The sequence below is a fragment of the Anser anser genome (genome assembly GCF_964211835.1).
Source record: "Anser anser genome assembly, chromosome: 22".
Taxonomy (NCBI): Eukaryota; Metazoa; Chordata; class Aves; order Anseriformes; family Anatidae; genus Anser; species Anser anser.
This window is the reverse complement of record NC_139743.1, coordinates 5,385,797-5,411,926: the sequence shown is the minus strand read 5'-3', so window position 1 is coordinate 5,411,926 and position 26,130 is coordinate 5,385,797. Positions and strand designations below refer to the sequence as shown.

Below are 26,130 nucleotides of genomic sequence, written 5' to 3'. Positions count from 1 at the left end.
CAAGATCTCCTTTACCAGTAGCAGCTACCAGGTACAGAAGACAACACCGGTACCTGGAACAGACGGAGGGAGGAGGACTTCCTACCACCACCGCAGCCGCTCGTGGGTAGCGCCCCAAACACTGAGACCCCGGCTTCATCTCGCCTGCCCCCAGAGACCAGCAGGGACTTGGCCTCACAGCGGCCACCACCAAATTCAGCAGGGGACCCCTGAGCACGCACAAACTGAGCCACGGCAGGCAGATCCTAACCCGTCCATCCCCATCCGCTGCCTGAAGTGGAGGATCTGCCCATCGACGTGAAATGCAGCCCGCAGAGCAGAGACGGTCCAGCACAAGTGCTCCCCGTGAATCAGGGATGCCAGGGCCATAAACCACCCCGGCTCCTGCCAGCACGCACCCTTCCCTTGCTATATTTCTGAGCTGCTCCATGCTCTGCTGGCAAAGGGGAGAAGTAATTTTATTTCAAGCGTCACCCATGAAAGTTGCAAATGGGGACAGGAATAGATTAGCTTATCTGCAACAAATAGTTAATAAAAACAGCTGGTAGCTCCAGAGAGAACAGGCAGGAGAAGCGGTTTGCTTTCCAAACAGCAGAGCACGGTGTCAATGCTGTGAAGCAAGTTTCATTACAAGGTTTCCGGATGCATTTCTTGTCCCTAATCCACACAGGCAGGGAGCGAAGACGACGGTGCCTCTTCCTGAACACTTTTTAATAAAGCCCAGAGGAGAACAAATGCGAGGACTCTCTTACAAACAGAGCATTTTGGAGTTATTAATGTTCTCGTGACACTTTCACTTTGGGCTCAAACACTCCTTGCTCATCAACGTGGGGACAAATAAATCTGCAACAGAAAACCATTTCCTTCTGCTTGGAGCTCAGGCGAGCATCAAGGGGGGGATGCAGGGTGGGGGAAAGAGCCTCATCCCTCAGCGTCTCCTCGAGGAGTGACTTTCACTTCACATTTATACAGAGAGAGATCCCCATCACGGAGCGTTACCACCGTAAAAATCAATGCAGACACGTACGCTCACCGTACACCGCATTGCATTTACAAGACGGGGACAACATTTCAAGAAGACAGGCACGAGGCCGGAGCTCTGCAAGCGGCCCAGCCCCATCTGAGCCACGACCACGACCACCAGCAGCCCAAAGACCGCGGGCAGGGCTTTCTCCCAGCACGCCGACGCGGAGCGGTCCGAGCAGCCAGCGGGAGGTCGCAGCAAGCTTTGTACTCACCGATCCTCAGGGAGTGGGGGCTGGCAGCGATCCTCATCAGCCACAGCAGAAGGAGCACCAGAGGCGCCAAGACACGGGGCATCTTCTATAAATCCTCATGGAGCCCTTCGGTGGTCTGGGCATGACATAACTCTGCGGAGAGAGCACACACGGCACCGTGAGCACCCCGGCTCTCCAAGCGGCGACTCAGCACGATGACACTGCTCAGAGCGTGCCAAGGCAGGGGGACAAAGAGTCTATTTACCAGAGGAGGAGGAAGCTATTTACAGACTATGAATTATTCAGGAATTCGAGTCAAACTGGGCGAAGAGCTTCTAACAAAATATGGAAAAGAAACCCAAGGAAAAGTCCAAATATTTCATCTTGGCATTTTTAGAGTTTCCACAAAAACAAGTGGAAATCAATATTGAGTCACATCTATTTAATTTCCCATTTTTTTTTCTTTCAAATTTAAAGCAGCCTGCTACTTAAAATATTACACTGACTTCTGCTTTTAGGGTAGGACCAAACATTTTCAGAGCAAAACACACAGCGAGGGATGGGAGTCGGGGACTGAGTCACTTTGGCAACCAAAGCAGAAACCAGTTCCTGACATTGCTGCAGGCCCAGTGAGCGACGGCAGCCCCCGTCTCCTTCCCTCCCCTTCATGCCCAAGAGGATTCGGATTCAGGATGAGCCAAAGACCAGGTCCCTTTCTTTCTCCTCCCACCAGGCAGCCCCATTCCCAGCACCTTCCAAGTCCAAACACCGCCAAAACAACGAGGGATACACGAAGAACCCACAGAGCTACCGCTAGTGCAGCTATCGGCACACGTTGTCCCGCAGCAGATTCCCCCGGCACAGCCGAACGGGTTGTTAACAAACACCATTTCCAACAGCGACACGGAGATTTTACTTAATTATTGTCCTTCATGTTGATAAAATTATCTCCACGAGCACTAATGTCCTTAAACGCTGACTCTGAGTATTTCGTGTTACCTTATCTCTCCCTTCTCCAGTTTTCTGGCAAAGGCTCTCGCGCTATTCCATTTGTCTAATTCCTGGGCCAAATGCTGAAGTCCTGACACAGGCAAAGTCTTTAATCTGCCTTTGAAGTTACCAGGAGTTTTGTTCGAGAAAGTTGTAGCTTTTTCCTCAGCAGTTTTTCAACGCAGCTACTTTTAGGTTGCGTTTAGACCCCTGCCACCTCGCCTCAGCGCTCCCCAGAGGGGCAAATCCCTTTTTACAGGCGGGGAAGGGATGCAGAAGAAATACTGAGAGGTGGCCAAAAGGATGAAGACAAGGCAGGGGCTGAACAGGGAACCACTTACAGGTCCTGGGGCTCGGTCTCCTGCATCACGTCGCTACCGGGAAGCTGAGTCCCAGCGCTCTCAGCTCGGAGAAGATCAAAGGACCCCATGCTCAGGTGCCAGCTGGACACCTCCAGTGTCCTGCTCTCAGGAGGTGCCTGCTCAGCACATTTTGATGCAGCAGGAGCTGCCAGAAACCACCTAAAAATCATTAGCCACCTCTGCGAAGGGCAACGGCAATTTTCTGTTTTTTCAGTGGGAGTTACAGTAATGCCTTCGGGGGAAAAGCCCTAAAAGGTTAAGCACATGGTAAATTGGCTCCTCAGAAGCACCGGCAGAGACGGATTGTGGAGCAACATATCATTTGAGCGCTTTGAAGCAGTTGTTTCAAAACTTTCTGAGAGACCGAGAAAAACAGCAGGATCGAGACAAATTTACCCGCACAGGCGCTGCAGCCCGGGCTGCAGAACGGGCACTGATGCCGCACGCGTCCCCTCCCAGAGCTCTCAGCAGAGATCCAAAACCAGGCAGGCCTGGGAAGATGGCAGCGCTAAAACAAATCTCCCCATCCCCGTGCTGAGCTCCTTCCTGCGACAGGACAGAGAGGTGACAGCCTGGGGCTGCACTCCCCCCGTTCTCCTTCGCCAAAGGCGCGCACCCACATGGCCACATGCGAGTCTTGAGACTTGACTTTGTGCAGGTAAATGCAACCATCCCACTGGCAGCAAACATTTTGCATCCAAAAGGCAACCACGGTGAAGGAAAAGGCAGCAGCCTCATCATACCTCGGGGCTACAGCAAGGAAAGGCAGAGGAAATAAACCACGGGGTCCGGCCAAAGGCGACCTGCATAAGGATGAGCTCCACCTGCACGAGGATCCAGGCGAAAGACCCGGGACTTGCAGCTCCGAGGGACAGACCTCCAGGCCGCCTCTCCTGTTTGCAGCCGGGTTTGGTGAAGAGGCAAAGCACGCGATCCCCGGGCAAGCAGCTGCCTTTGCATCCCCAGCCCGGAGTTAATAGCGAAGCCAAATAACAAATCCGGGGCGCCCGCTGTGCTTTGCTCCGTGAGCGGCGGGGCTGTAATTACCTAGAACATGGAGCACAGAGGGACGCTGCGCTCACCTAACACATTACCCACTGCTAAGAGCAGCTTCCCAGGGCTTTGCTTTTCGAGCACGAACCCAAGCAACAGCTGTCAGCAACAGAAATACACCTTGGGGTTCGCCAGACAGCGGAACCGCACGGGCTCCTACCACCCGTACCCCGAGAGCATCTGGTGGATGGAGGTGCTCGCAAAACCCTGAGGGCGGCACGGGGACGCTTCCCCACGGCACACCTGAGCCGCCGAGCAGTGGGAACAAACAGAGGAACTCAAGACGTAGGATGAGAGGGAGGGGAGAGCACGGATTTTTCTTCCTAGCCGAGCATCAGGGTTTCTGCTCTCAAAGGAACAAAGAGACATTTCAGTTCTCCCGGCTCTCTTCATCTCCCCGGCGCCCCAAGTTCCTCCTGCTCCCTCCTCTCTAAATTCTGCCATGAAAGCACCGTAAACACGGTTCAAACCCCTTTGTCAAGTCGCTTCTGCCTTGCTGAGCTAGTCACGCTCCCAACAGCTTTTGCTTCCCTGCGGCTGCGAGGTGCATCTGCCTCTCTCTCATCGCCCCACCAGAAGCCTTAAAACATTTTCTGCCCAGCTTCAGCGATGCCTCCCAGGTACGGCCGGGGGATCTGCCCCATGCAGACCGAAATTCTGCACGGGCAGGGATGGAGACGACATTCTGCTTTCACGCAGCACAAAGCAGGAAGGCTCGGAGGTCGAGGCTGAGCAGAAGAGAGCAGGGATGTTTAGCAATTCGCCGCGCTAATTCTTGTTCCTGTGAAGATGACTTATCCCGACTCACCCTCGCCACAGCTTGCTGGAAATGCTTCAGATGAACTTCCTCTATTAAATTCAGCCTGCGTGGTTACAGCTCCTGCGTTCGTGGCTCCTCTTCGCTGTACTGGCAACCTGCTAAGACAGCAAGCGAGCCTGGCTGAGGGACAGCTGCTTATAAAGCAGTCTGAATCCGCTATATCCCCCCCCAAAGCCTCTGAATCCCCCAAAATGAGTGGGACAGCTGTAAAAAAAAATTCGTAAGGTCACTCCAGGTGGTGCCTGCATTGCTGGAAAGCTGGTGGTGGATCACGGACTGGCCATTGGCTTCTCTCTGCACAGTACAAGCATGAGCATGTAATTTTTTCTTTCCCCTGTTAAGCCCCTTTTCGAGTTTAGCTCTGAAAATTCAGGAGGAAAAAAAAAAATAAATCAAGACTATACCGAACGGTTTGGAGCTCTCTCTGGAGATAAAAGTCTCTAAATACTAGGCAGAATTATGAACGATTTGCTTCTCAGAGGAAGCAACTCACTTCTGAAACTACTTCTACATTTTTAACGACCGTGCGAGATGGCACTCTTCTGCGCTGCCAGTGCCACGTCCTCCTGATACGTTGAGATTTCTGCAGGAAATTTCTTCGTCGGCACGGCAAGAGCCAAAAGGGAGAATAAAATGTTAAATCACAGGATAAATCTCTCCTGCAGCTGCCACTCCAGTAGCGAAGTCACCCCTGAGAGGCAGCCACCTCTCGTCTCTCCCTCTCGCTCCCCCTGCCCGACCTGCCAGGGACGCTCAGGAAATCCGGGTGCGTTGCTATTTCTGCTCAGCACCTCCAAGGACGCAGCTGCCCCACAAAAAAGCCTTGCTCCGCGCGCCCAGGCTTTCAAAAACCCCAATGCACGCTTTTTCCTGATTCGGCCTCCTTTTACTTCTACGGCAAAACCCGTACGCCGTGGTCTGAGGCTCGCTGAGAAACCATGAACACCCTTCAAAAACCGGCAGCGAGTTCAGTCCCAGGCAGGCAGGGGAGGCAGACTTCCACCCGAACGCCGCTCCGGAGGTGGCTCTGGTGTTGATGGATCCTCTCTGTGCAACACCAGAAGCTTGATGAATGGTGAGAAAACGCAGCTCGAGCAAAGCTAGAGTAATCCTCGCAGCTGAGACAACAAATTCAACAGCTGCAGAACAGCGAGGAATTCGGAAAAACTGTCAGGAAATGTCAACAAACAACTTAACGGAGCCTCTCCCATTCTTCCAACAGGCAAAGAGCTATTTCCTTTTGCAAAGCTTCATCTGCAGAGAGGCTCAAATTTAAATGGAACTGACAGGAGGGAAAGAGCCTGAAAAACATTTCAACAGGTGACTGGTGCTGGGCTTGAGAAAGCGCCTGCGTGGCTCAGGAGGAGGGGAAGAACTGAATTGCGAGCCTGCCCCAGGGATACAGAGAAGTAAGTTCAATTAAACTGAAAAATCACTCCATTTAAAGCTGCGAACAATATGTTTTCCTCTGCAAAATGCATAATTAGCATGGGTAAATCATTACCACTAGGTATTGTTGCAGTCAAAACCTCGGTGAGATTGAGAGAAGGATCAGGCATTTATAAAGAGAATGAATAGCTACTGTTACAATAGTAAAGTTAACAAAAAAAACAGGAGCAAGAGAGAAAATAAGCTTTTGGATGGCGTGTAAACCCTTCACGCTGCAAGGCACAGGCTCAATCCCTGCGTTCAAGGGTTGGAAGGATCGCCCCTGGGGCAAGCCTCCTCGCCCCGCTTCTCGAAGCAGCCAGCTCTAAAAAGGGATGCTTAACAGCACGAGGCGCAGCTCGGTTCCAGTCTGGCAATTTCTATGTACCGACAAAAGCTCTGTCTCCTTCCAGCAGCACCGAGGAGGCTGTTTGACTTTCAGCCACCATGCCTTCCCTCTTCTCGCGTCGTCCTTGCAGTATTCGTGCTGGGTGGGCTCCCTGGGGTGCGGGAGGACCTCTGGCCCCACACCACACCCGTGGTGGCACAGAAGGGGCATTCAGCCAGCACCACAGCAGGGGATATAAAGGGGAGGTGATACTGGAGATAATCACCTGCTCAGCTGATACTCCAAATGGATTTTTTCTCCCCCATTCTCCGTGCTGTGTTCTTTTATCTTTTTCTTTCTTTTTTTTTTTTCCTCCTTCCCCCCTTCGTGACTTCCAGAAAAAGCAGCAAGGAACTCCAAGGAGCAGAGAGTTCTGGAGGCAGCGAAGCAGAAGGACACGTGTGTTCCTGACATTTCCCATTCCCGTGGATTATCTTCTTTAGCTTTCTCTCTCCACGATCCCGAGTTCTCGCCTCACCTTTCTCAATCCTCCCCAGCACTGGCAAAGCCTGATCAACCTCTGCTATCATTGCTCAGGGATAAAAACAATACGTCCCCACCCGGATTCCTCATACAAGCTGTGTGGAGGCTCAGCCATCTTCAAGTCAAATTTTCTGCGGCGTTATCAGCCCCAGGCCTGGGAACACAAGGAGACTTCGGGGGCTCGAGCCCCAGGCTGAGGCACAGGAGGCTTCCTTCAGCGATCTGCTCCTCCGCAGCCTCCTCGCACGACCTAGCAGGCCCCGCAGGGCCGGGCACTATCCGAAAGCTTTATTGGCATAGCCAAGCGAATTAGGAGTGTGATCCAAACACTACAGCATTAAAAAAAAAACAGAGCAGACACGATGGGCTCGTAGAGCACCACCAGCATCCAGCCTGTAAGGGATGCTCTGCATCGGAGCAGCTGAGCCAAGGGGATGGGGACAGCAAGGGGACGGGGACAGTGCAAGGGGCTGCAGGACCAGGAGCCAAAGCACCCCCAGCACCACCACCAGAGATCAGCTGCCAAAAACCTCCCTGGCTCTGACAATTCACATCTCAAGAGTTTATATTAAATTAAAAAAAAAAAAAAGGGGGGGGGGGGAGAGAAAGCTCAGATCATGTGGGATTTTCTTCCTCCCTGGTGCCCACAATTTATTTTTATTAGCAAACAATAGCAGTTAAAAGCACTGTGGTCTCACACAGCGACGTCTGCTCTACCCACTTCAGACTCTCTTAATTGGCTCGGAGCTGTTATCTTGCAGGAGAAATCACGACAAGGCTGGGGGAAGGGGAGCGGCTGGAGGTGGGAGGAGAGCGGCGGATTTGCTTCCAGCGGAGGACAGCAAGCTGCCATCAGGCACAGGCCGGAGCTGCCCTCACCGTAGCTGCTCCTGGGATTTAAGGAGCTGCATTTCCTGACATCACCTCAGTTTTTTAGCCATTTTAAGCACACTGGTAATGATCATTACAAAGATGAGGGCTGTTAACCTTGGATAAAGTTTCTGGCCATGTCTGAGACGAAATCACCTAAAAAAGCTGCAGGAAAAGCTCTGCTTACCTCCCACACCTGGCACACACGAAAGCCTCAGCATCCGTCCTCGCACCAGCTGTTCCTCCCGTATAAAGAGGCCGGGGCTCTCCTATCGACCATTATCCCACACTTATTCAGCAGAAGCATCCTGCCCCCTCTGCAGGTCATCGCTTCCATTAAAGCACCTCTGCACGGAGGGAGCAGCTGGTTTGTAGCACATGCAGCCCCAAACCGTCGAGGGTTTTAGGACGGGGCACCTACCACCAGCCGTGGTGGCACAGGGAAGCCCCAGGGCCAGCAGCACCTCGGTTGCTCAACAACCCTCTTCTTGCAAAGAGACCTGGGGGACCCCGAAGAAATTAAAACAGCCGGAGCCTTGGCTTCATAAAAAGCTTAACCAGACAAAACAAAAAGCCTTAAAACCAACTGCCGTTTGGTTTGAAAAGCAGGCAAATAAGAGCAGAGTTTTGAAATCACAGTTTTGTCCTAGTGCACAGCAAACCTGATGCTGACACGAGAATCTCGCTGGGAGAGGTCACAATTTTAGTGGTCGTGTACCTAGCCCCAAAGCAGTGTAAGACCCAGGTGCCTGGGCAGCATGAAACCTCCAGTTCTTCAGACTTGCTCGGCTATTTCCCACTAAGCTGTGACGTGACTGCACGTGTTGGGAAGGAGAAAACAGCTTCCAGGAGCCCAGCATCACCCTGTGACAGCATTCAGATCGAAGCGCTGGCCGAGACCCCTTCCATGAGGCCTTCTCACAGCGGTGCCCTCTGGCTGCAGAAAACAGCTGATCAGAAAATCATCCCTCCATCCTCCTCGAAACCGGTGATTTTTCCAGTTCTGCCACATTTTCTTTCCGCAGCTCTTTCTTGGTAAATGCATACGCTTTCAGGAAGCTGCTTTCAGCCGTTTGGCTCGCAGCAATTGAACCTTCCTGAAGACACCCATTTGTGAAAAATACCGGCTTTTCCTTTGAAGTCTTCAGTGTTCCCCCCCACCACCCTCAAAGATGGATATTTACCCAAAGAATTTCCTTTTATCAAAACCGCTTTGATGGAAAATCTTCAGCTCTCTCCGAAGAGAAGAAACCCACCAAGCACTACCCCCCGTTTGCTGGTAGTGAAGAATTACTGCCGCCGCCGCGTCTCTTTACACATGAAGGAAGTTCTAAAATATGAATCGGATCCGTGAACATCTCGGGAGTCTGGGGGGAGAAAAAGCTCTTAAATGCATCAACCTGATCTCTGGGCTACAGAAAGAAGATTAATCTATTTATTTCACTTAAATCCCTGGCAGATTCAAGAGGGGAAAGAAAGGAAAACAAAGGAGCCTCCACCAAATCAACCTGCAAGAAGTGGTTTATGGCCAAAAAAAAAGCTAGTTTTGCTTCTTCTTACAGCTGCCAAAACTGTAAGTGAAATAAATAGATTCATCTGCCATCTATCGCCCAAAGAACATTTTGATACATTCCAGCTCCAAAATCCTGCACTTTGAGGTTGGGAGGGGGCCGCTCGGGACTGGCTGGAGACGCTCGGAAGACTTGGTTGGTTTGAGTATCGCCATGGGGCAGCGATTTTGGGGCATGCACTTGGAAGACAGCAAGCAAATGTATTTGAAAGGAGATGGGAAAGAGGATAGATGCCAAGGTAAGAACGTGCACAAGAAAACACAGGGGTGGTGGTAAATTTCAGAGCAGACAGAGGAGGGGCACTGGGGAAATCTCTGCAGACCAGAGTAAGGAAACGGGCACAACCAAAGGCATCCATGGAAAACCACCACAGGAGTCAGCAGGTGAACATCCTACGTGCAACAGTAGGGCTGCACACGACAGCCAGATGCAAAAGAGTCGGTGCAGTAATGGTTTGTAGCATGGAATAAATAGTCTTGCACAAGAAAGCAGGACCGAAGTCCAAGCTGGTAACTGATTTCACATTTAAAAGGAATTGATTTGCATGAGAAGCTTTTAATCCTGCTTGTAACATAAGCAATACAAAAAAAAAAAAGGCTTCGAGCCAGAAACCTATGTGTTTGATTAACAGTTTACCACCAAAGAGCATCCAATTAGAGGTGCTTCACCACTGGGTTGCTCGGATGAAACATGCAGGTCCCAGAGGGACGGAGGAGAACGGGCAGCTCCGGTGTTTTTCCCCTTCTTGTTGCAAGGACGAGCAGATCCCACGGGGAGCAGCAGCTGGAGAGAGGAGAGAGCAAGGGGATCCCTGGGCACGTGAGGAATGCCACTCGGACAAAGTACAAATGTACGATATTTCTGCCAAAAAAATAAATGCTAACCTTTCTCACTGGGACACGTACAGGATGTGAGCCTGAGGGATGAGGCTCTCCAACGGAGATTTCTAAGAAGAGCTCGCTGGGAAGAGAGCTTCTCCTTCCTGGAGCAGCACCCTGCTGCTGGGAACGGTGAGCACACAGAGGGGAGGCAATGTTTGCCAACAACGGGACACTTCTGATTAGGCCTGCTGATACATAGCTGAGCAAAAGACCAGAGAGGTTTTTTTTTTTTTTTTTGCCTAGTGACAGCAGAGAAAACGCAGCAAAAGATGTGACTTCTCCCCAGGCTTGGCTCTGGCACCTCTCAGTTTCTCACCATCCTCTTCTCTCTGTCTCGTGGCCTTTAATGTGCTTGTTCTCGTGGAGTCTTTTGCGTTCCGGGGAATTTGGGCGCGGAGCAGCTTGCCTGATGATACGAGAAGTGCTTTTGAACAAACCACTCGAGGCTGACACGCCTGCAGATAACTGCTCCGTCTGGCTTCTCCTTTGTTTCCTCTAATCTCTGGCCACTTGGCCTCACTTATGGCCATAACACACATAAATTGTGTACAGCTCTGGATTTTACGTATGGTTTTGCGTAAGTTATTTATCACCTCTCCTGTAAGCCACATGCCATCAGCCCTCTCACTCGCAGAGAATTTGCCCAGGCTGAGCCACCCCTGCAAGAGATCTCAGCCCCTAAACTCTGCTGCACCCGGAGGCCAGCAGGATCTTTAAATAGCCATAACTTCTGACCTTCAGAAAGCCCGGAGTAAAACTCCAGACCCAGCACAGAATTTCACCATTGCTTCAAACAGAGCCTGCATTTTACCATCCCTGTGCAGAGTTGGGTATGGGATAAATCTCAGGGACACTTGAAGGCCTCTCCTTAGTTCTTTCCTTCCTCTCTGCAGCATGGTATAAGCAGAAGAATGACACCACGTTTGTGGATTGTGTCCTGGGGTTCAGCGGGGAGCAAGCAAAGATCGCTTGGCTTCACCAACAAAGCACAACGCACAGCTCTGCAGAGGCACGACGCCTCGGCGTGAAAAATAAATATGCCCACAGAATAAATCCCTTCTGAACACCTCTGCTTGCGGCAGCTCTGAGTTAGCTCTAATCAGGCTGCCTGCGCTCCCGGCTTTGCAGCGGTCTCAGAACTGCTCCCAGAGCACTCATCCTCATCAGCGACATCCAATTTCCAAACCGAGCAAGGAGCAACCCTGTCCAGGGCTGGCTTTTCAGCCGTTCTCATCACCGGCTTAACATCAATTCCGGCTAAATGAGGAAAGTACAAAAGGACTAAGTTATGCCCGTGCTGAGCACTCCGAAAACCCCGATCACATCATTCTCTTCCAGCCATAAGCATAAGTTGTCCTCATTAGCCAGCCTTAGCCCAACTTTAATGTTTGCATCTTGACCTATAATCCATCCAAACTCCAGCCCCGTATTCCGATGCAGCTGTCATCCTGAAGCCTCAATTCGCAGACTGTCCGGCCAGATGAGCCAAGGGGGCTCAGACATCTGACAGCCTCGATTTGCTCTTCCTGATCCATACTTTGCTGGTTTTGTCCAAGCACCACAGCACGTGCGCCTTACACAGCTGTGCTTTCAATACCCACTGATGTGCCCATTCCCAACCAACTGATGACCAGTTTCCAACCAAATTCCAAGCAGAAGCAGGCTCCCCAAACTACCAGCCTCTATCGGACTACGAGCCTCGTGAAATAATACTCCAGGAGGGGAGAAAGAACTGCAAGTTCAGCTCGACTCCCACTAGGCACCAAGGCACCCACAAGGGAAAGGCATTATGCATGCCCCAAATATAGGAGAAATCATCAGTTAGCGCTCGCTGAGCTCCGCCACGAGGCACACACCAGAAGCGAGGCTGCCTCAGCTCCCAGGAACTGCTTGGGTTTTCTCCCCACGCCCTCTGGGACCCGCTTCTGCTCCGATTCGCTCCAAGCACGGGAAATTTTGAGCAGTTGTGATTCAGCCCAGCTCATTTCGAACCAGTCTGGAGTCCAGCAGGCTTCCCCCCACCCCAGCCCAGTTGGTTTGGCTGCCAGATGCCAGCACAGCAGCCTCGTCCCTCTCCCCCCCCCAAGAAGAAAAGCTGCTAACGCCCCTCTCCGCGTTGTCCTTTCCCAAAAGCAGCTTGGACACTGCTGGTGGGGAGGGACAAATGCACAGAGGGGCATTTTGGTGGTGAACGAAGGCAGCCACACGTCCAACCCCAGCCCCAGGCCCTCATCCCTGCTTCCACCGTTCATCCAACTTCGCCAGAAGTTAAAGCACAGACACCGGGGGGGCCATTTCGGCTGTGGCACCCCCCCCAAATACCAACGCTTAAACCACAAACCCGCGAAGAGCGCGCCGAGACGGTGACCCCAGCATGCAGCCGCCAGTGTCATCAGCACAAGGGCAGCCTGCGGTGTGCGAATAGACCCTTAAATTAAAGGCAAAACGAGCGGCCATCGCCTCGGCCGCTTCCTGCCACACAAACAGCACGCCTGGCCCAGAGGCATGCTGCGTAGGAAGCCGCCTGCAGCCAGCAGTCCTGTGCCCAAACAGCCGCTCTACCGAAGCGGCTCCTCTGCTGAGACGAGGAAGGCAATTTCACACCTGGGTTTCAGCCACAGATTCAACCTGTGGGCTCAGACGGGACTCATTTCGCTCTCCCCAAGCATCAGCTTGACGCCGCGTGCATCAGCACAGGAGACGCGGTGTGGGAGGAAGGTGGCTTGGGAGGCGTCAGGATGACAGAGCGCTGGGTAAGCGCACGGCCCCCGACCTGCAGGGACACCCCGCAGGAGCCTGGCCGCACGCACAGCACGAATTCCTGCTCCTGCAGGAGCCGTGTTAGTGCGGAGATGCAGCGAAGAAAGATGGGCGCGGAAATCCTTTGACGCGCTGAAGAAGAAAAAGAGCATAAGCAGCATGTAGTTCCTTGATATTGAAGTGCTGGATGAACTCTGGGCCCTGGATGGCCTCAGCCACATCACCCTGCAGGACACGGTGTGACGGCGCTTCCCAGCAGCTGCTCATTAAAGGGCTCAACAAACGCCCTGCCCCTCCAGACCCATCTTCTCTGAAGTCGCCATGCCTTCTGCCTCTCTCCTTGCTGCACGATCCCCGAATCGCTCGAGCCTCCCAAAACCCAACTCCGTTTCTCTAGAGGGTTGCTGGGGACGTTTATCCCGCTGGCTGCCTCCTAGCCCCGCGGCTCCCCAGCCCCTCGGATGATGTGCTGCTGAGACGGGGGCAGCTCGTCGGCCTCGCCTGCCTCTGCCACTGGGTTGTGTGCCTGGCCGCCTTTCTGCCCATCTTCGGGGGAGGAGAAACCAGCACCTGCCCTGCACCCCTATGTAATGCAGCCCCCAGGAGCAGATCCCTCTGTCCTCCCCATCTCACCTACTTACGGCTCCATTTTCCCCAACTTCCTTGGCTGTGTTTATCCCCGGAGCACCCCTGCAGAGCATGGCAGCGCTGCTACCAGCACCTCGGCTGGCACAGGGGGGTCCCAGCCAGTCTCTGGTGGGCACACGCAGCCCCACAAAGCCCCCGCAGGCACACTGACACCAGGGCCACTCACCCCATCGGAAGGGACGGCAAGAACCGACGCGGCAAGGAAAGGCATCCCGGGGTCTAACGGGAAATACCCGGTGCTTCGCGACCCCGGGGCTGCAGCACATTAGGCACCACTCCCAGTTTCGCTGTAACGCTGCCATTTCTGACCGCCGTCCTCCACCAGAGGTCCGGGAGCACAGTACGGATCTGTCAGAGCAAGGGCAGCTCTGGGCAGCATCCTGCCATCTCTGCCCTGCAGGGCATTTTGGCTGGGGCTGCTCTGCTCAGCCAAAAGCACTCCTTGATCCCGTTTGCCCCCCTCCTTCACCTTCCTGCAACGCCATCGGGCTGCCCTGCTGGGCGGACAGCTCCAAATGGGGATGAGGAGGTGGAAAAGCCCAGCATTCAGAGCCTGAAGAGCCCAGTTTCTGCCTCAAACGCAGCAGGCTGGAGACAGGAGGAGAGCATCCAAGTCCCAGGGTAAGAATGGCCGCTCTCCAGCTACTTGAATTTATGTCAACCTGGAGACTAGACAAAGACCCATTAATTCCTGGGCTGTCCAAAGGGAGAATTGGATGGGTGACAACTTGAGCATTACGGCTTCAACGGACCATCTCCCCGGGGTGCCAGCGAGGAGATGCGCTTTCCGGCTCTGCTGCCCGAAACTCCAGGAGAGACCCAAGCCCACCGCAGCCTGCCGCCCTCGCCTTAACGGCCAGGAGCCCTCCTCGTCCTACGTGCCTCGAGGCGGCCAACAGAGAGCTGCTTGGCAGCACTGCAGGCTCTGCTCTTCCCTCGCCCGCCTCCTCCCTGGCCTCCTCTTGTGAGAGCGACTGCCGCTCAGGCAGGAATTGGTCTCTGGGGGGAACGGGGGGCACAGGACTTTCCAATCCCTCTTTCCTGAGCTGACAGCAGCCTTTCAGCCCGAGAACAGCTCGAAACGCTTGCGAAGAGAGATTTTTATGAGCCCCCACCCAATCCTTCCAAGCTCCTTTTCTTAGACACTTCGAAATAATTAAAGTCTTCCATCAAATTATGCTGAAGATCTCTATGAAAAGCCTTTAATTTCCATTCACTTAATGTAACTCCATCCACCAGATGAACTCCGTGGGGGGCTTTTTTGTTTTGGGTATTTCTTTTCCCATCTCTTTTTCCCTTTTTTTTTTTTTCTCCCTCCTAAAATATCATGCTGGGAAACTTTAATTTGATTTTAGCCTGACTAGCGTTTGGGGCTGTGCAGCATCTTGTCAGCCTATCGCAGCTGCGGGGGCAATCTCCAGCTCGCTCTGACTTCAATGTGTTGCATTTAATCAGCTCCTGGTCAGCAGAAGCAACATCTGCGCACGGCTGGGACATGAATAAAGCCTCCAAGTTAGCAAGAAACCCGAGCACCGGCATCTCCCCGACCCATTGCTTCCTCCTGCAGGAGGAAATACCCAAAAGCGGCGCAGCAAGGGGTGGCTCACAGCAGAGAAGGGAAGGTTTCATGGTTTATCTATACATAGGGGAGGTTGCCACGCTGACCTTTAGCTCACGAGCCGCAGGGATTTGTGATGGACAGAAATAGGTCCTTCCACCCCAGTGACTTTTTCAACTGATAAACTCCCTAATGAACAAGAAGCTTCCCCACAGAGCCACGATCCCCTTTCAAGTGTCCATCAGCAGACGTTGGACGAGCCACGCCGCAACACCGCTTAAGAGCAAAACTGCAGGAGCTGCTGCGGTCACATCGGGACCAGCCCAGGATGGCCCCCAAGGAAGTGTAAACGTGCTGGGGATGTCCTTACGTGCACCAAAACCTCTCGCTGCAACCAAAGAAACCACGCCAAAGAGCTTGGGTACCTGGCTTTCTCAGGGCCCAGCACGCCCACCCTGGCAGTGCCGTAGGAGAAGCAGTGTTGCTGTACAAAGAAGGGAAGCTGAGGCTCAAATCAAACCAAGATCCCGCAGCCAGCCCCGATATTCTCAACAGGAGAGGACCGAGAGATTCAGACCCAGCCTGGGGGACGAGGAAAATGCCCACAGCTAAGACAGGGGCTTGAGCGAGGGTGGCACGGTGTTAGCTGCAGCCAGAGAGCCAGGCACACGCTTGGCAGATGTCTGGGATGGTGTGAAATGGCTTTTCGGGGCCTGTGAAGGTTATGCACTGAAGGAAAAGAGCTGAAGAACAAACAAAATAAACAGGCTTCGGCTGTTAATAGCTGAGAGCCAGAGGGCAGGGAGCAGAGAACAGCAGAGAGACACCTCTAGCAGGGAAAGACGGGAGCACAGAGCTGTCCCAGGAGCAGCCCGTGTGCCGGGCTGGCTCACTGCTACCACTCAGCCCTTAAACCTGGTTTGACCACGCTAATCTGAGGATTACGTCCCAGCTGGCTGATAAGCAGAGGGATGTCTCCGTGCCTGCAGTCCCTTCCCTGCAAAGCTCAGGACCAGACGATGCTCAGGGACGTGATCCTAGGGAGAGCACAGTCCCAAACCAGCCACGAGGCTTGCTTTTCCCCAGGGCTGTTTAGAGAGCCGCAGAAGCTCTCATATCCCAGAAAGAGCCTGGCAAATTTATGACACCTCTGCCCGTGCTTTGCGAGCAATCTATGAGAGTAAAAGCACTGGCATGCGGTACTCACAGCAGCTGCTCAGCAGAAGGGTGATACTGTTTATAAACTCGTGTTTGATTTTGTCATTGTAAGCACAGAGCAGATGCTGGGAGATGGGGTTGGGAACACTTTATGGGGTCTCATTGAAGCTAACAGGCCAGGAAGCACTCACGAACGAGAGGTATAAGCTTGCTGACCTCCCACAACAGCAGGGCTTGACTTTGAAATCAAAGTACCAGGAAGGTTCAAGAGCTGGAAAATGCAATGGCTCCTCTGAGGCAAAGCAAGACTCCGGCTTCCAGGAAACCAGGCTTTATCCCCAGTTCTGCTGCTTGGATAAACCGTTCTCTCTTAATGCATTATTTTTACCACCGTACGTAGTGAGAATAACATTGCAGAGCTCTTCAGTGAGGGGATTTGAGGTCTCGTGGTGAAGAGCGTTCTGCAAGACTCATCGTCATCATGTCCAGCCAGGAATAACCTGGGGGCTGGAAAGCTGGAGCAGCATTTTGCCAGCTGTGCTTGGAACACGTTTCCCTCCCTCGAACCCCAGTAAACCCACACCCTGCTCTTCTGCTTCGCTTTGTCAGTTATTCGACCTGTGACTCCGAATGAAATCCTCGTCGCCAGACACTGAGCTTCTGTCATCCAAACCACGACAAGCCCACGGCCACACGGCAATCAAAGTCAGAAGGGAAACCCAGAACGGAGGGCAGCCCCCACCGTGCTCACTGAAAGATGCTGCCATTAACATTGCATACCTCAAGTTTCCAGCCAGAGCCCACAGAGAGGACTAACATCTAGGAAAAACGAAATGATAACATGTTTTAACACCACTGCCATCTCCACTGAGTTTCACAGAGCTTTTCCTCCCGCAGTGCAGGCAGCTTGGTCGTTCCTATTCCCCTCTGCAGTGGGACAGGGCATACAAAAGCCACTCCAAAACCAGTAACAGCGGAAGATGACTGCAAACCCAATCCAAATGGATTATGCGAGGCAAATTCCTTCTGTAGAGTCTCTCTCCCTCACACCAAACAAAAGCAGCTGCCAGCAATTTACCAGCTCGAGCGATTCTCATAACTCTCCCGCTGACGGCTCAGGACACGCGACACGGCTCCAGTACCGTCAGGTCACCGCTCTGCCTCAGAGCCTCGTCCAGGACAGCGCTGGGCTGAAGGTAATTAACGATGTGGTAACTAATCTGTTTAGCCATCCGCTGTGTCTACAATTCATTTCTGTCATCTGCAAATAGAGTATCAAAGCTGGGCGGCAGCTCTCGGCGGGTGGATTTGCTGGGGTTTAGAAAGGAGCCCAAGCAGCCCTCTCTGAACAGCCACGTCCAAATAAAGCCGATATCGCCACTAGCAAGAGCCAGAAGGAAGCAAACACCGGGATCCCTCCTCAGCCTGCTTGGCGTACTGCTTCTCCTCCCACCCCTTGGTACCAGCATCCATCCTCGCTTTGCAGAAGACACAAAGAGACAAAACTGTTTGTCCAGAACCACAAAGGGAGCCTGCGCTTGCCAGGACATCGACCTGCGATCACCGAGCACTGAAACATTCCCATTTTCTTCTTCCCACTGAAAGAAGCCAAAGAAAACACTACGGACAAGATTTCACGAGACGGAGCTGGCAAACTTCTTTCAGGTTTTGATCTCCTAACGTCTGGACTCAGTAAGAGCCCAGCAGGTCTAGGAATGATGACAGCATTTTCGGAGCATTCAGACAAGATTTGTGTTCGGCTGCACCCGATGCACCTGCCAACAAAGCAGGTTTGGGCAAATACAGAGAGGACCCGGTCTCAGCCGCACGCTCTGTTCCACCCACCGGAACAGGGCTCCGATTTTCGCATGCTCAAGGGTGGGGAGAGGCACAAGTTTCATGGTTTCATTCCCATTTTAGGCTCTGTACGAGACTGGAGGGGACAAAATCACAGCTCAGTAGTCTGTGGGGGAATCCACTTCCCAGGAAATGAGCTGCTAGAAATAACAGATGCTTCTCCAAGGGTTCCTAGCTCGGTTTGGTAGACCCAAGGGGCAGACGTTCTTAGACTAACAGCCAGGGAAATTTTGGCAATGCCTCCAAAATTGCCTCACAGTTTTCAGGGTTCACCCATCAGCAATGTCTGACACAGCAACTGAGATTAAGAGTGTGTGGGTGGGTACATGTTGGTGCCTGCTAGTGAGCCTGTAAAAGATAACACGCGCAGCGTGATGGTTTGGTCTACTGAATTGGGACTCTACAAATCCACTTTTAGCTCTGCAACTGCCCTGTTCCCTATCCTTAAATAACTCGCTGCCTCTTCTTCCCACTGTTTCCCCTATACGAAATGGGAAATATTCCCCACTAGGCCTTCGTGCCCAGGGACTGCATGGATCTAGCCAAATGAGCTTCGGAAACACCTTTTCTGTTGCGCCATAGGCTTGCCGGGAAGTCCCGACACTGCTTCAAAGGTGGATTGTGATGACTCCTTACCAGCTACGTAGAGAGAAGATGCCTTCAACTCGTTCTCAGAGTGCACAGCAACATATGCTCATGCTGACAAGGTCATACCTCCCTTTCTAAAGAGGTTGGAGAGTTAGAGACGAGAAACACCCCAGAAAAATTATATATCACTAAAAAAAAAAAAAGTTTTCCATATATATACAGGCACAGCTCGGCTCTGAGGTGGGAAACCTCTCCGTTTGCAGAACATATGCCTGGAGAGGTTGGATTCGACAAGATGCCAGGCACTCTGGCCCCGCTCCAGCAAAACAACCAGGCATGTGCTCGCCACCACGGAGCTCACTTCGATGCCTGGCTTTTGGGCTCAGATGACTCTCATATGGGAAGGTGAGGGGCACCCAAGCATTTAGCTGGGTGGGAATCACAACGTCTGCCACCAAAATACACCAAAACCCCAACACTAGATTGACTTGAGCGTTTGCAGCACACAGGCAGAAGACGGCAGTCAGAAATGCCCTAGGAAGTTATTGGTCTCCGGAGACTAAATTCAGATGCTCTCTTCTCCGTCCACCTTCATCTCTTACCATTTTATTGTGAACATTTGTGGTTTAATTTTCACCTTCCCCCACCTTTTTTCTTTTCCAGCCCCACTAAAACCTGGAAGGTTTTAAAATCCTTGCATGTCTTGCAGAGAGAAGGGCTGAAACAGCTCCTTTGGGGACAATGGATTACGTTCTCCTGCAATGTGCCTACAAAGTCAAAACCAGATTATTCCTTTTTATGGGAATTCATTCAAAGCCCATTGATTTGAGCCTTCCTCCTGGTCTTAATAGTCTCTTGGACTGAATTTTTTGGTTCAAGGTTTCTAAAATGACATTCAGGTTTGCTCCCGTACCCGATCTATCAGCCAGCCCAGAGCCCTTTGCCTCCTCTCGCCCCAGAGCTGTTCCCCACCCACCAAACCCGACTCCTCGACAGAAACACCCTGCTCCATCTCCCAGAACAAACCCCCAGATTTGCACCTGTGCTCCCCACCAACACCACCGTGTTCAGCTTTTCCACGAGGGACACAGGTGTGATTCCTCACAGATGCCACTGCAGAAGGTGGGTATGGCTGGGAGGATTACGGAGCTGCAAATCGCTCCCTTGGAGTCATTACAAGCCATTACCGCGCTGAACCAAGGGACTCCTTACTGCCTGAGTTATTGCTCTGGAAGCAGCTCTTGCAGGCTACTAAAGAGGTTGAAAATGAGGACTTGTGCTTATGGATTGTGACAGTTCGGAGTCACTCTGCTCAACTGCGTCAAGGTATGGAAACTTCCATGCACAAATAGCCCTACGAGTAGTCGCTTATGGCTCCTGCCTGACCGTTCCTGCACACTTCAATTGCCCATGCAGTCATTGGATCATCCCACCTGATCTCATCAAGATCGTTGAGCAAAGCCATCACTAACTTGTAATCCTCACAGGCTTTTGACCGCTGGCAGCTGGGCCAACACAACACAGACACTCATACAGCACAGAAGGATAGCACCAACTGTGCCAAACTCGACAAAAGAGGGCTGGGAAATTTCTGACCACAAGCAGCCGGGCAGTACAGGACCTTACCTCTCCCTCCTCTACAAGCGTTTCCCTTGTAGGAAATAATCATTAATTTCAAGAATACAGGTGGTACACACGCCTTGGCATCTCCCTAGAGCTTCCTGCACCATCCCACTTTTCCAGTCTACTGTAACCCAGCTCCAGGCAGTTATCCCTCCCTGCTGTTCTCCGAAGCACCACGTTTCCCTCAGACCAACGAAGTCACACACCCAGTATGTCACCAAAGCTATGAAAGCGTAATTCTCCCTCTCGCGCATGTTTCCAGCTCCCTGATAGCCACAACCCAAACCAGATAAGGGAGGACACAGCCCCATGACCCAAAAAACTTGGTAGTGAGCACAAGAGCAGAGGCGGGCAGACAGATGGATACGCAACAGCGAGCAGAAGGCAGCAGTGAGATCACCGAGATGCCTGGGAGAAGCAGGAGCCCCAGATTTATGTCCAGGTTCGAACGTCTGCTGGAGCAGAAGGTCAGGGGAACAACCCTGCCTGCCAGAGAAGAGCGGCAGTAAATCCTGCCTCCTCCCACAGCTGGTTTGGAAATTACAGAAGAAGGATAAAATTGTTCTCTTACACAATCCTGCACGATGACATGGTTTGCCCAGAATGTTCTTGGTACCGTCGCTCTCAATTTCAGATCTTCCCAAGTGGACTGCTGAAATCCATAGCTCTATCACTTGGGCTCTGTTACTATAAGAAGATTAATTAGACCCAAACAAGGAAGCTGTTTAAGATAAGGCCAAGACACAGCGGGTTAAGATCATGGGCACAGCCACAGGACACTGCTCCTAAGGCGGGGAGACAGCGCCAAGAAAATCAAGAAGCTCAAGAGGCTTAATTTGAGCCTATCATCATTTCAGGCAAAGCACACAGAGACAGCGCTAGTTTCATACAAACGCAACTGAGGGAAAAGTAGCGTTAAATGGATGCCAGAACATTGGAAAAAAAAGAGGTAAGTTCTGAAGAAAAAAGGCATTTTATGTGTTTTAATTAATAAAGCACATTTTCATTCATCAGCATTCAGAAAGTCAATAAATACTGGATTTGCCAAGTCGTAATTATTATGGGTTGCTTCTCCCCCCCCCGAGAAAAACATCAGAATTGGGGTTCTTTATCACCAGTCCGGTGGGAATAGCAGTGCCAGGTGCTATTAATAAGAGGCTGCCTACAGCCTGGAGGAACTCAGCCCTTCCTACCGGGACTTTCTGCCCATACTCACATTTCAATTTTCATTCATCAAAAAATAATAATAATAAAAAACCCTTTCAAACACGCAGAGTGGATGGATACACGCTTGCTTTTTTTTCCCCTCTCCTTTAATGATTTTGCCAAAGGAGAAAAATAATTCAGATACGGCCAAGAATGGCACTTAAAAGTGTTTGTTGTTTTATAGCCGTTCATTGTACTTAATTATAGACGTGTTATAGCTTGTGTGATCTCCTTCCTTTCCCAAAGTGAGTTACAGAACCAGCCACAACCACACGCTTCCACCTACAACAACAACACCATTGCAGCACAAGGGCCAGATCTTGCTAAGCAGTCATTTCCCAGCGCTTTTTACGGAGTGACACAAATACACAGATGCTCATCACCTTCAGCGGTCCTCAGGAAGCCCATCAGGCCACGGCAAGAGGCAAACACCAACGTTTTGGTTTATTCTTTTTTTCATAAACAAAGAGCTGAACTTACTCTCGATTTAGAAAAGAAACACAGATGTTGCATGAAAAATGCAGGGCTCGAGGAACTGCAGCTTTCCGGTAAAATTACACGCCCATTCATACAACAAAACCGTGGAAGCTGACAACTTTCAAACTGTTCCAGAAGGCAACGGTGCAGAGCGAGGGCATGCACGAGGAAGCACGCGCACAGGTGCTCCAGAAGTCTCGGGCCGCAGCAGCCCAGTTAAGCCGGCAGCCGTGGTACTGGTACACCAGCAGGGGCCAGCTGATCGCGGCTTGCCACACGGATGCACTCAGCGCCCCCGGCTGCCTTGCAGATTAATCAAAAGCTTCAGCCTCCAGCCATGCCAGAGACTTCAGAGCAATTTATCATAGTAATTAAATAATAATAAAAAAAAAAAGCGCTACAAGGATTGTGGAGACAGCCATCGCTCAAGGAGCAGCGAAGGAAAAAGGCCTTGCTGGGCTCTAACGGGTTACCTTCTATTCGCCTTCTCTCCAATAACAGATCATTTCAAACCAACACGAGGAGACGACAGCTTCAAGTTCAAGAACATATCACTTCACTGGCCTTTCACATCAGCCCTTCGCTTTTCTTCCCCCTTCCTGCCTCCCTCACATCTCCATTCACTTTGTTTCAGCTACCTAACCAAATGGGGAAGGAAAAAAGGATTAAGACACAAAAGTTTATTGATTGATTTAAAATTATGCTTTGAAACAAAACCCTCTGGATCAGAAAGCTTGTATTTCAATGTGAAAAGGGATGGTGGAACACAGGAAACACACCGCGAAATAAACAGCCTCATCTCAGAGCATATATTTCGTCTTCATTACGCCCCTGAGAAGGTGTTAATATACAGTCTACAATATATTAATCACCCCTCTAACTTCCAAATGCGAAATGCATCACTAACATTCATGTTGTTTTCAATTAGTTTGCTGTATGGGAAGGAGGGGAACAAAGACAGGTTCCCTCACTAAATTTTGTTTCATTTGCAAAGCACGGGGATCATAAAGAGCAGCCTGAGTTAAACTCCTGCGCTCCTACCGTACACAGGGGTCTGCTGACAGCGAGATGCAGAAAGGTTTTTAATTGATGTGGCTATTAGAAAAAGCCGAAGCCACTGATAATGTTTTCATGCAACCAGGTAATTCAGAGGCGTAAGTTCCATTTCCAGGAGTGATTCAAGTACTTTGGGACAGATTTTCAAAGGATATCATGTACTAAAAGAGGCAGATAAACACCTCGTGGGATATTTAAGAGTCCCTAAACTAATAAGGCCCCTGACTCCTATCGATACTTTCATTTAAAAAGAAAAGCTTTCAAGCTTTTTTGATCCAAAATCTTAGAAGCTCTCCAGTGCAGAGACGAGCTTTCTTACGGAGAAAGCCTATTTGTTTATCATCTGTGAAGCTCTCTTCTTTCACAGAGCCCTTTGCCACGGACCACAGGTTCAAAGTCCCTCCCTTTGGGCTCCATGCCTTGGTGACCACCTGTCCCCAAGGCAGCTAAGAGCCTGTTGTTAGGAGATGTTATCACTGAAACCCGAAAGGATTTAATTTCTGGCTGCTCGCCGCTTCCAAGAAGAGAGAAGAGCACCCTTGAGAACCAGGAGGGCAACACCACCGCCAGGTTCACCACGAAATCTTCCATCCAGCCAAACTCTTCAGACTCTCCTGGCCATTCTGTCAAGAGCTCCGCTTCAGTGGCAAAGCTGGAGCAGTCTGAAAGAGCTCGTAGGAAAAACACGTTAATGCAGGGCTCTCTTGCTTATCCAGCTCCCACTTACAGATCAGCAAGGATCCCCGCAGCCATCCAGGCCCCCTTCCAAAACAACCAGCCACGGGCCTTCTTGAACTCAATCCAACTTCAACTAGAGCACGTCGTTCAGGAAAAGCATCCGATCGCAGTGTAGAGTTGCCATTCATGGACAATTGGCCACACGCCTTCGGGGAGGTATTACAGTTTCTAATTACTCTCGCTGTTCAAAAATGTGTTATTTCTAGGCAGGGTTTCTTGAGCTCCAGTTATTTGCAAGTGGCTCTAACTGTACTTTCTTAGACAAAGATGTGCAGTCACCTTCCGGCTGGAAGAAAAAGTAGGGTTTTGTAAAGAGAAATCAGACACTGAGCCCAGGACGATGCTTCGTACCTGAGATACCTCCTCCGGAGGGACCACAGACCAGTTCCTGTATGTTAGCTTAAGAGGGAGATGATGCCTCATCGAAGGTAGGTGGGATGGGTCCAAGATGAGGTATCCATATGAGAACTGAACCCTAAAATATCTGATTCCTAGCCAACACAGATGTGTCACCGCTCAGCCTGTGCAGGGCCCGGCTGTTCAAGTAGTCCCATAGAAAACCCATGGCTTAACACACGAATTTAGAATGACGCACCCAAGGCCAGACACCCGAAATAGCGTGGTGCTCGAGTTCCAGCCACAAAGACGCAGCGCTGGCTCTGTCACATCCCTACCTGCAGGCAGAAGCACCGTGCGCACCGGTGACTTGATGCAGAAGGCGACGGGATTCAGCTGTCGCTCCCCAATGGGAAACGCAATAATCAAAAAAACTCCCACACAGATGAAGGCAAAGACAAATACTGAGCCTCTTCTAATTAGCAGGAGTTACGTGCTTCTTCCTTTAACCGTGGCAGCAAATTCCACTTAATCCCCCTCATTACATCACGTGAGCTGTTAAACAAAATAGACTTTTGTTTAGAAGTGACACTGCCAGTGATAAACAGAGCTGCCTGCCTCGCTCTGACATTCAGCACAAACCCACACCGCACCCGTTCCCTACTAACCACGATCCTCTCTAGATGGCTACAGCTCAGCATCCCATGGGGGATAAGCCAAGCCAACAAGGTTCCTACGTTCTCCAGACCTGAAACCACCCAGCGGAATAGGTTGCTATGGTTGCCAAGATTTAATCCAAATTGATACAGGTAAAAAAAAAAAAAAAAAAAAAAAAGGGAAAGAAAAACGTAGTGATTAAAAATAAATAAATAGACAAATCTGGGCCTTGTGCCATGAAAAATGTGAAGTTGTCCTTGACTCCGGTAGCAAATGAGGCATGAAATGTTTCAAAATGTGATATTGAATATAAGGATGTATTTAATATTTTACAAGACTGGAAGTCTTGTTACAAAACAGTTAGATAATAAATCAAGCTGAGAGGGACCAGTTCTTCCCTTCTCTCCCCTCTCTTTACCTCTAATTGTTCTCAGAGCCGAGTTGGAGTGGCTGGATCATTTACTGGAGAAAGGCAAGCTGAACATCACTCACAAAAAAACTGGAGGTGCTTCATTTGTCCATCAAGTGCAATAAATTCTCATTAATCATCTATTCTGCTTGAAAGTCACTGTTAATTTCTGAAGATGTCTATTGTCCACAGCTCTTTCCCACAGCCCTTCAGAAAGGACAGAGCTCTACATAAAGCAGAGCTCTGCAATCAATTAATTTCACCAATTGTGTTAATTGCTTATCTGGGTCACCAGTTACCAATTTACCTGTAGTTATTTGCAGAGGGAGATTTGTCAATTTACTCTCCCAACCTGATTTTCCCTGCCCGCCCCGATTTTTTTTTTTCCTCCCTTGTTGGCTGCTGAAGACGAAGAAGCAGGAGAACGCCAGCGGCACCCCAGCAACCCGAGAGCCTGGGGAGCTCACCCGGCCGGGCGCGGGCTCGGCAGAGGGGACGGCGTCTGCGCGGGAGAAGCAGCGCGTGCTTCGCTTCGCATCGCCCAGGCACCCGCGTGCTTCTCGTTGCTGCTTTTCTTTAAGCACACTCCTGGAAATGACTAACGCTGGAAAGGTGAAGTGATTTACGGAGGCTGCGTCGACAGCGGAGGAACGGATCATTTTTTAACGCGCTGCCTGCCGCTTAGCTAACCCCCGGTAAGTGTGGATGCGCTGCTCGCCCAAAACAAAACCTGATGCATCTAAACCCTCCTCCGCCGGCTAGCTAGCAGCTCCGATGCTACCTGCCCCAGCCTTATCCCGTCTGTCACCACGTTAAAGGGCATCTTCATCCCCACAGCCCCTCTCCCCAGTAAAAAACCTGCTCCTTCCTCCCCCTGACAGTCCACAAGCCGCTCTGCTGACTCCCCCAGGGTCACGCCGAAGGTACATCTCTCAGATCTCTCGCTACCCACCTCTCTTTCTAACCTGCTTTCCTATGGAAACCAGCTCCACCGAG

The 26,130-nt window shown here is 51.2% G+C and overlaps 1 protein-coding gene across 7 annotated transcripts in view; it reads right to left on the bottom strand.

The window, feature by feature from the left end:
• The window catches only part of GRIK4 (glutamate ionotropic receptor kainate type subunit 4), a 171,000-nt gene that overhangs the window by 108,430 nt on the left and 36,440 nt on the right, over nt 1–26,130 (bottom strand). For 4 of the 7 annotated variants that reach the window (XR_014574624.1, XM_083808317.1, XM_083808319.1 and 1 more), the window contains 2 exons: nt 4,431–4,540; nt 1,239–1,370 (listed from right to left, as the gene is read on the bottom strand). Coding sequence is in view for 5 of the 7 variants with exons in the window: in XM_083808317.1 (XP_083664443.1) it covers nt 1,239–1,320 (82 nt within the window). In the remaining 2 variants the exon portion in view is untranslated. Of the gene's footprint in view, nt 1–1,238; nt 1,371–4,430; nt 4,541–9,818; nt 9,966–10,066; nt 10,263–10,379; nt 10,470–26,130 lie in introns of those variants that run through there. The other 3 variants (XM_083808315.1, XM_083808316.1, XM_083808314.1) reach the window with 3 other exon arrangements.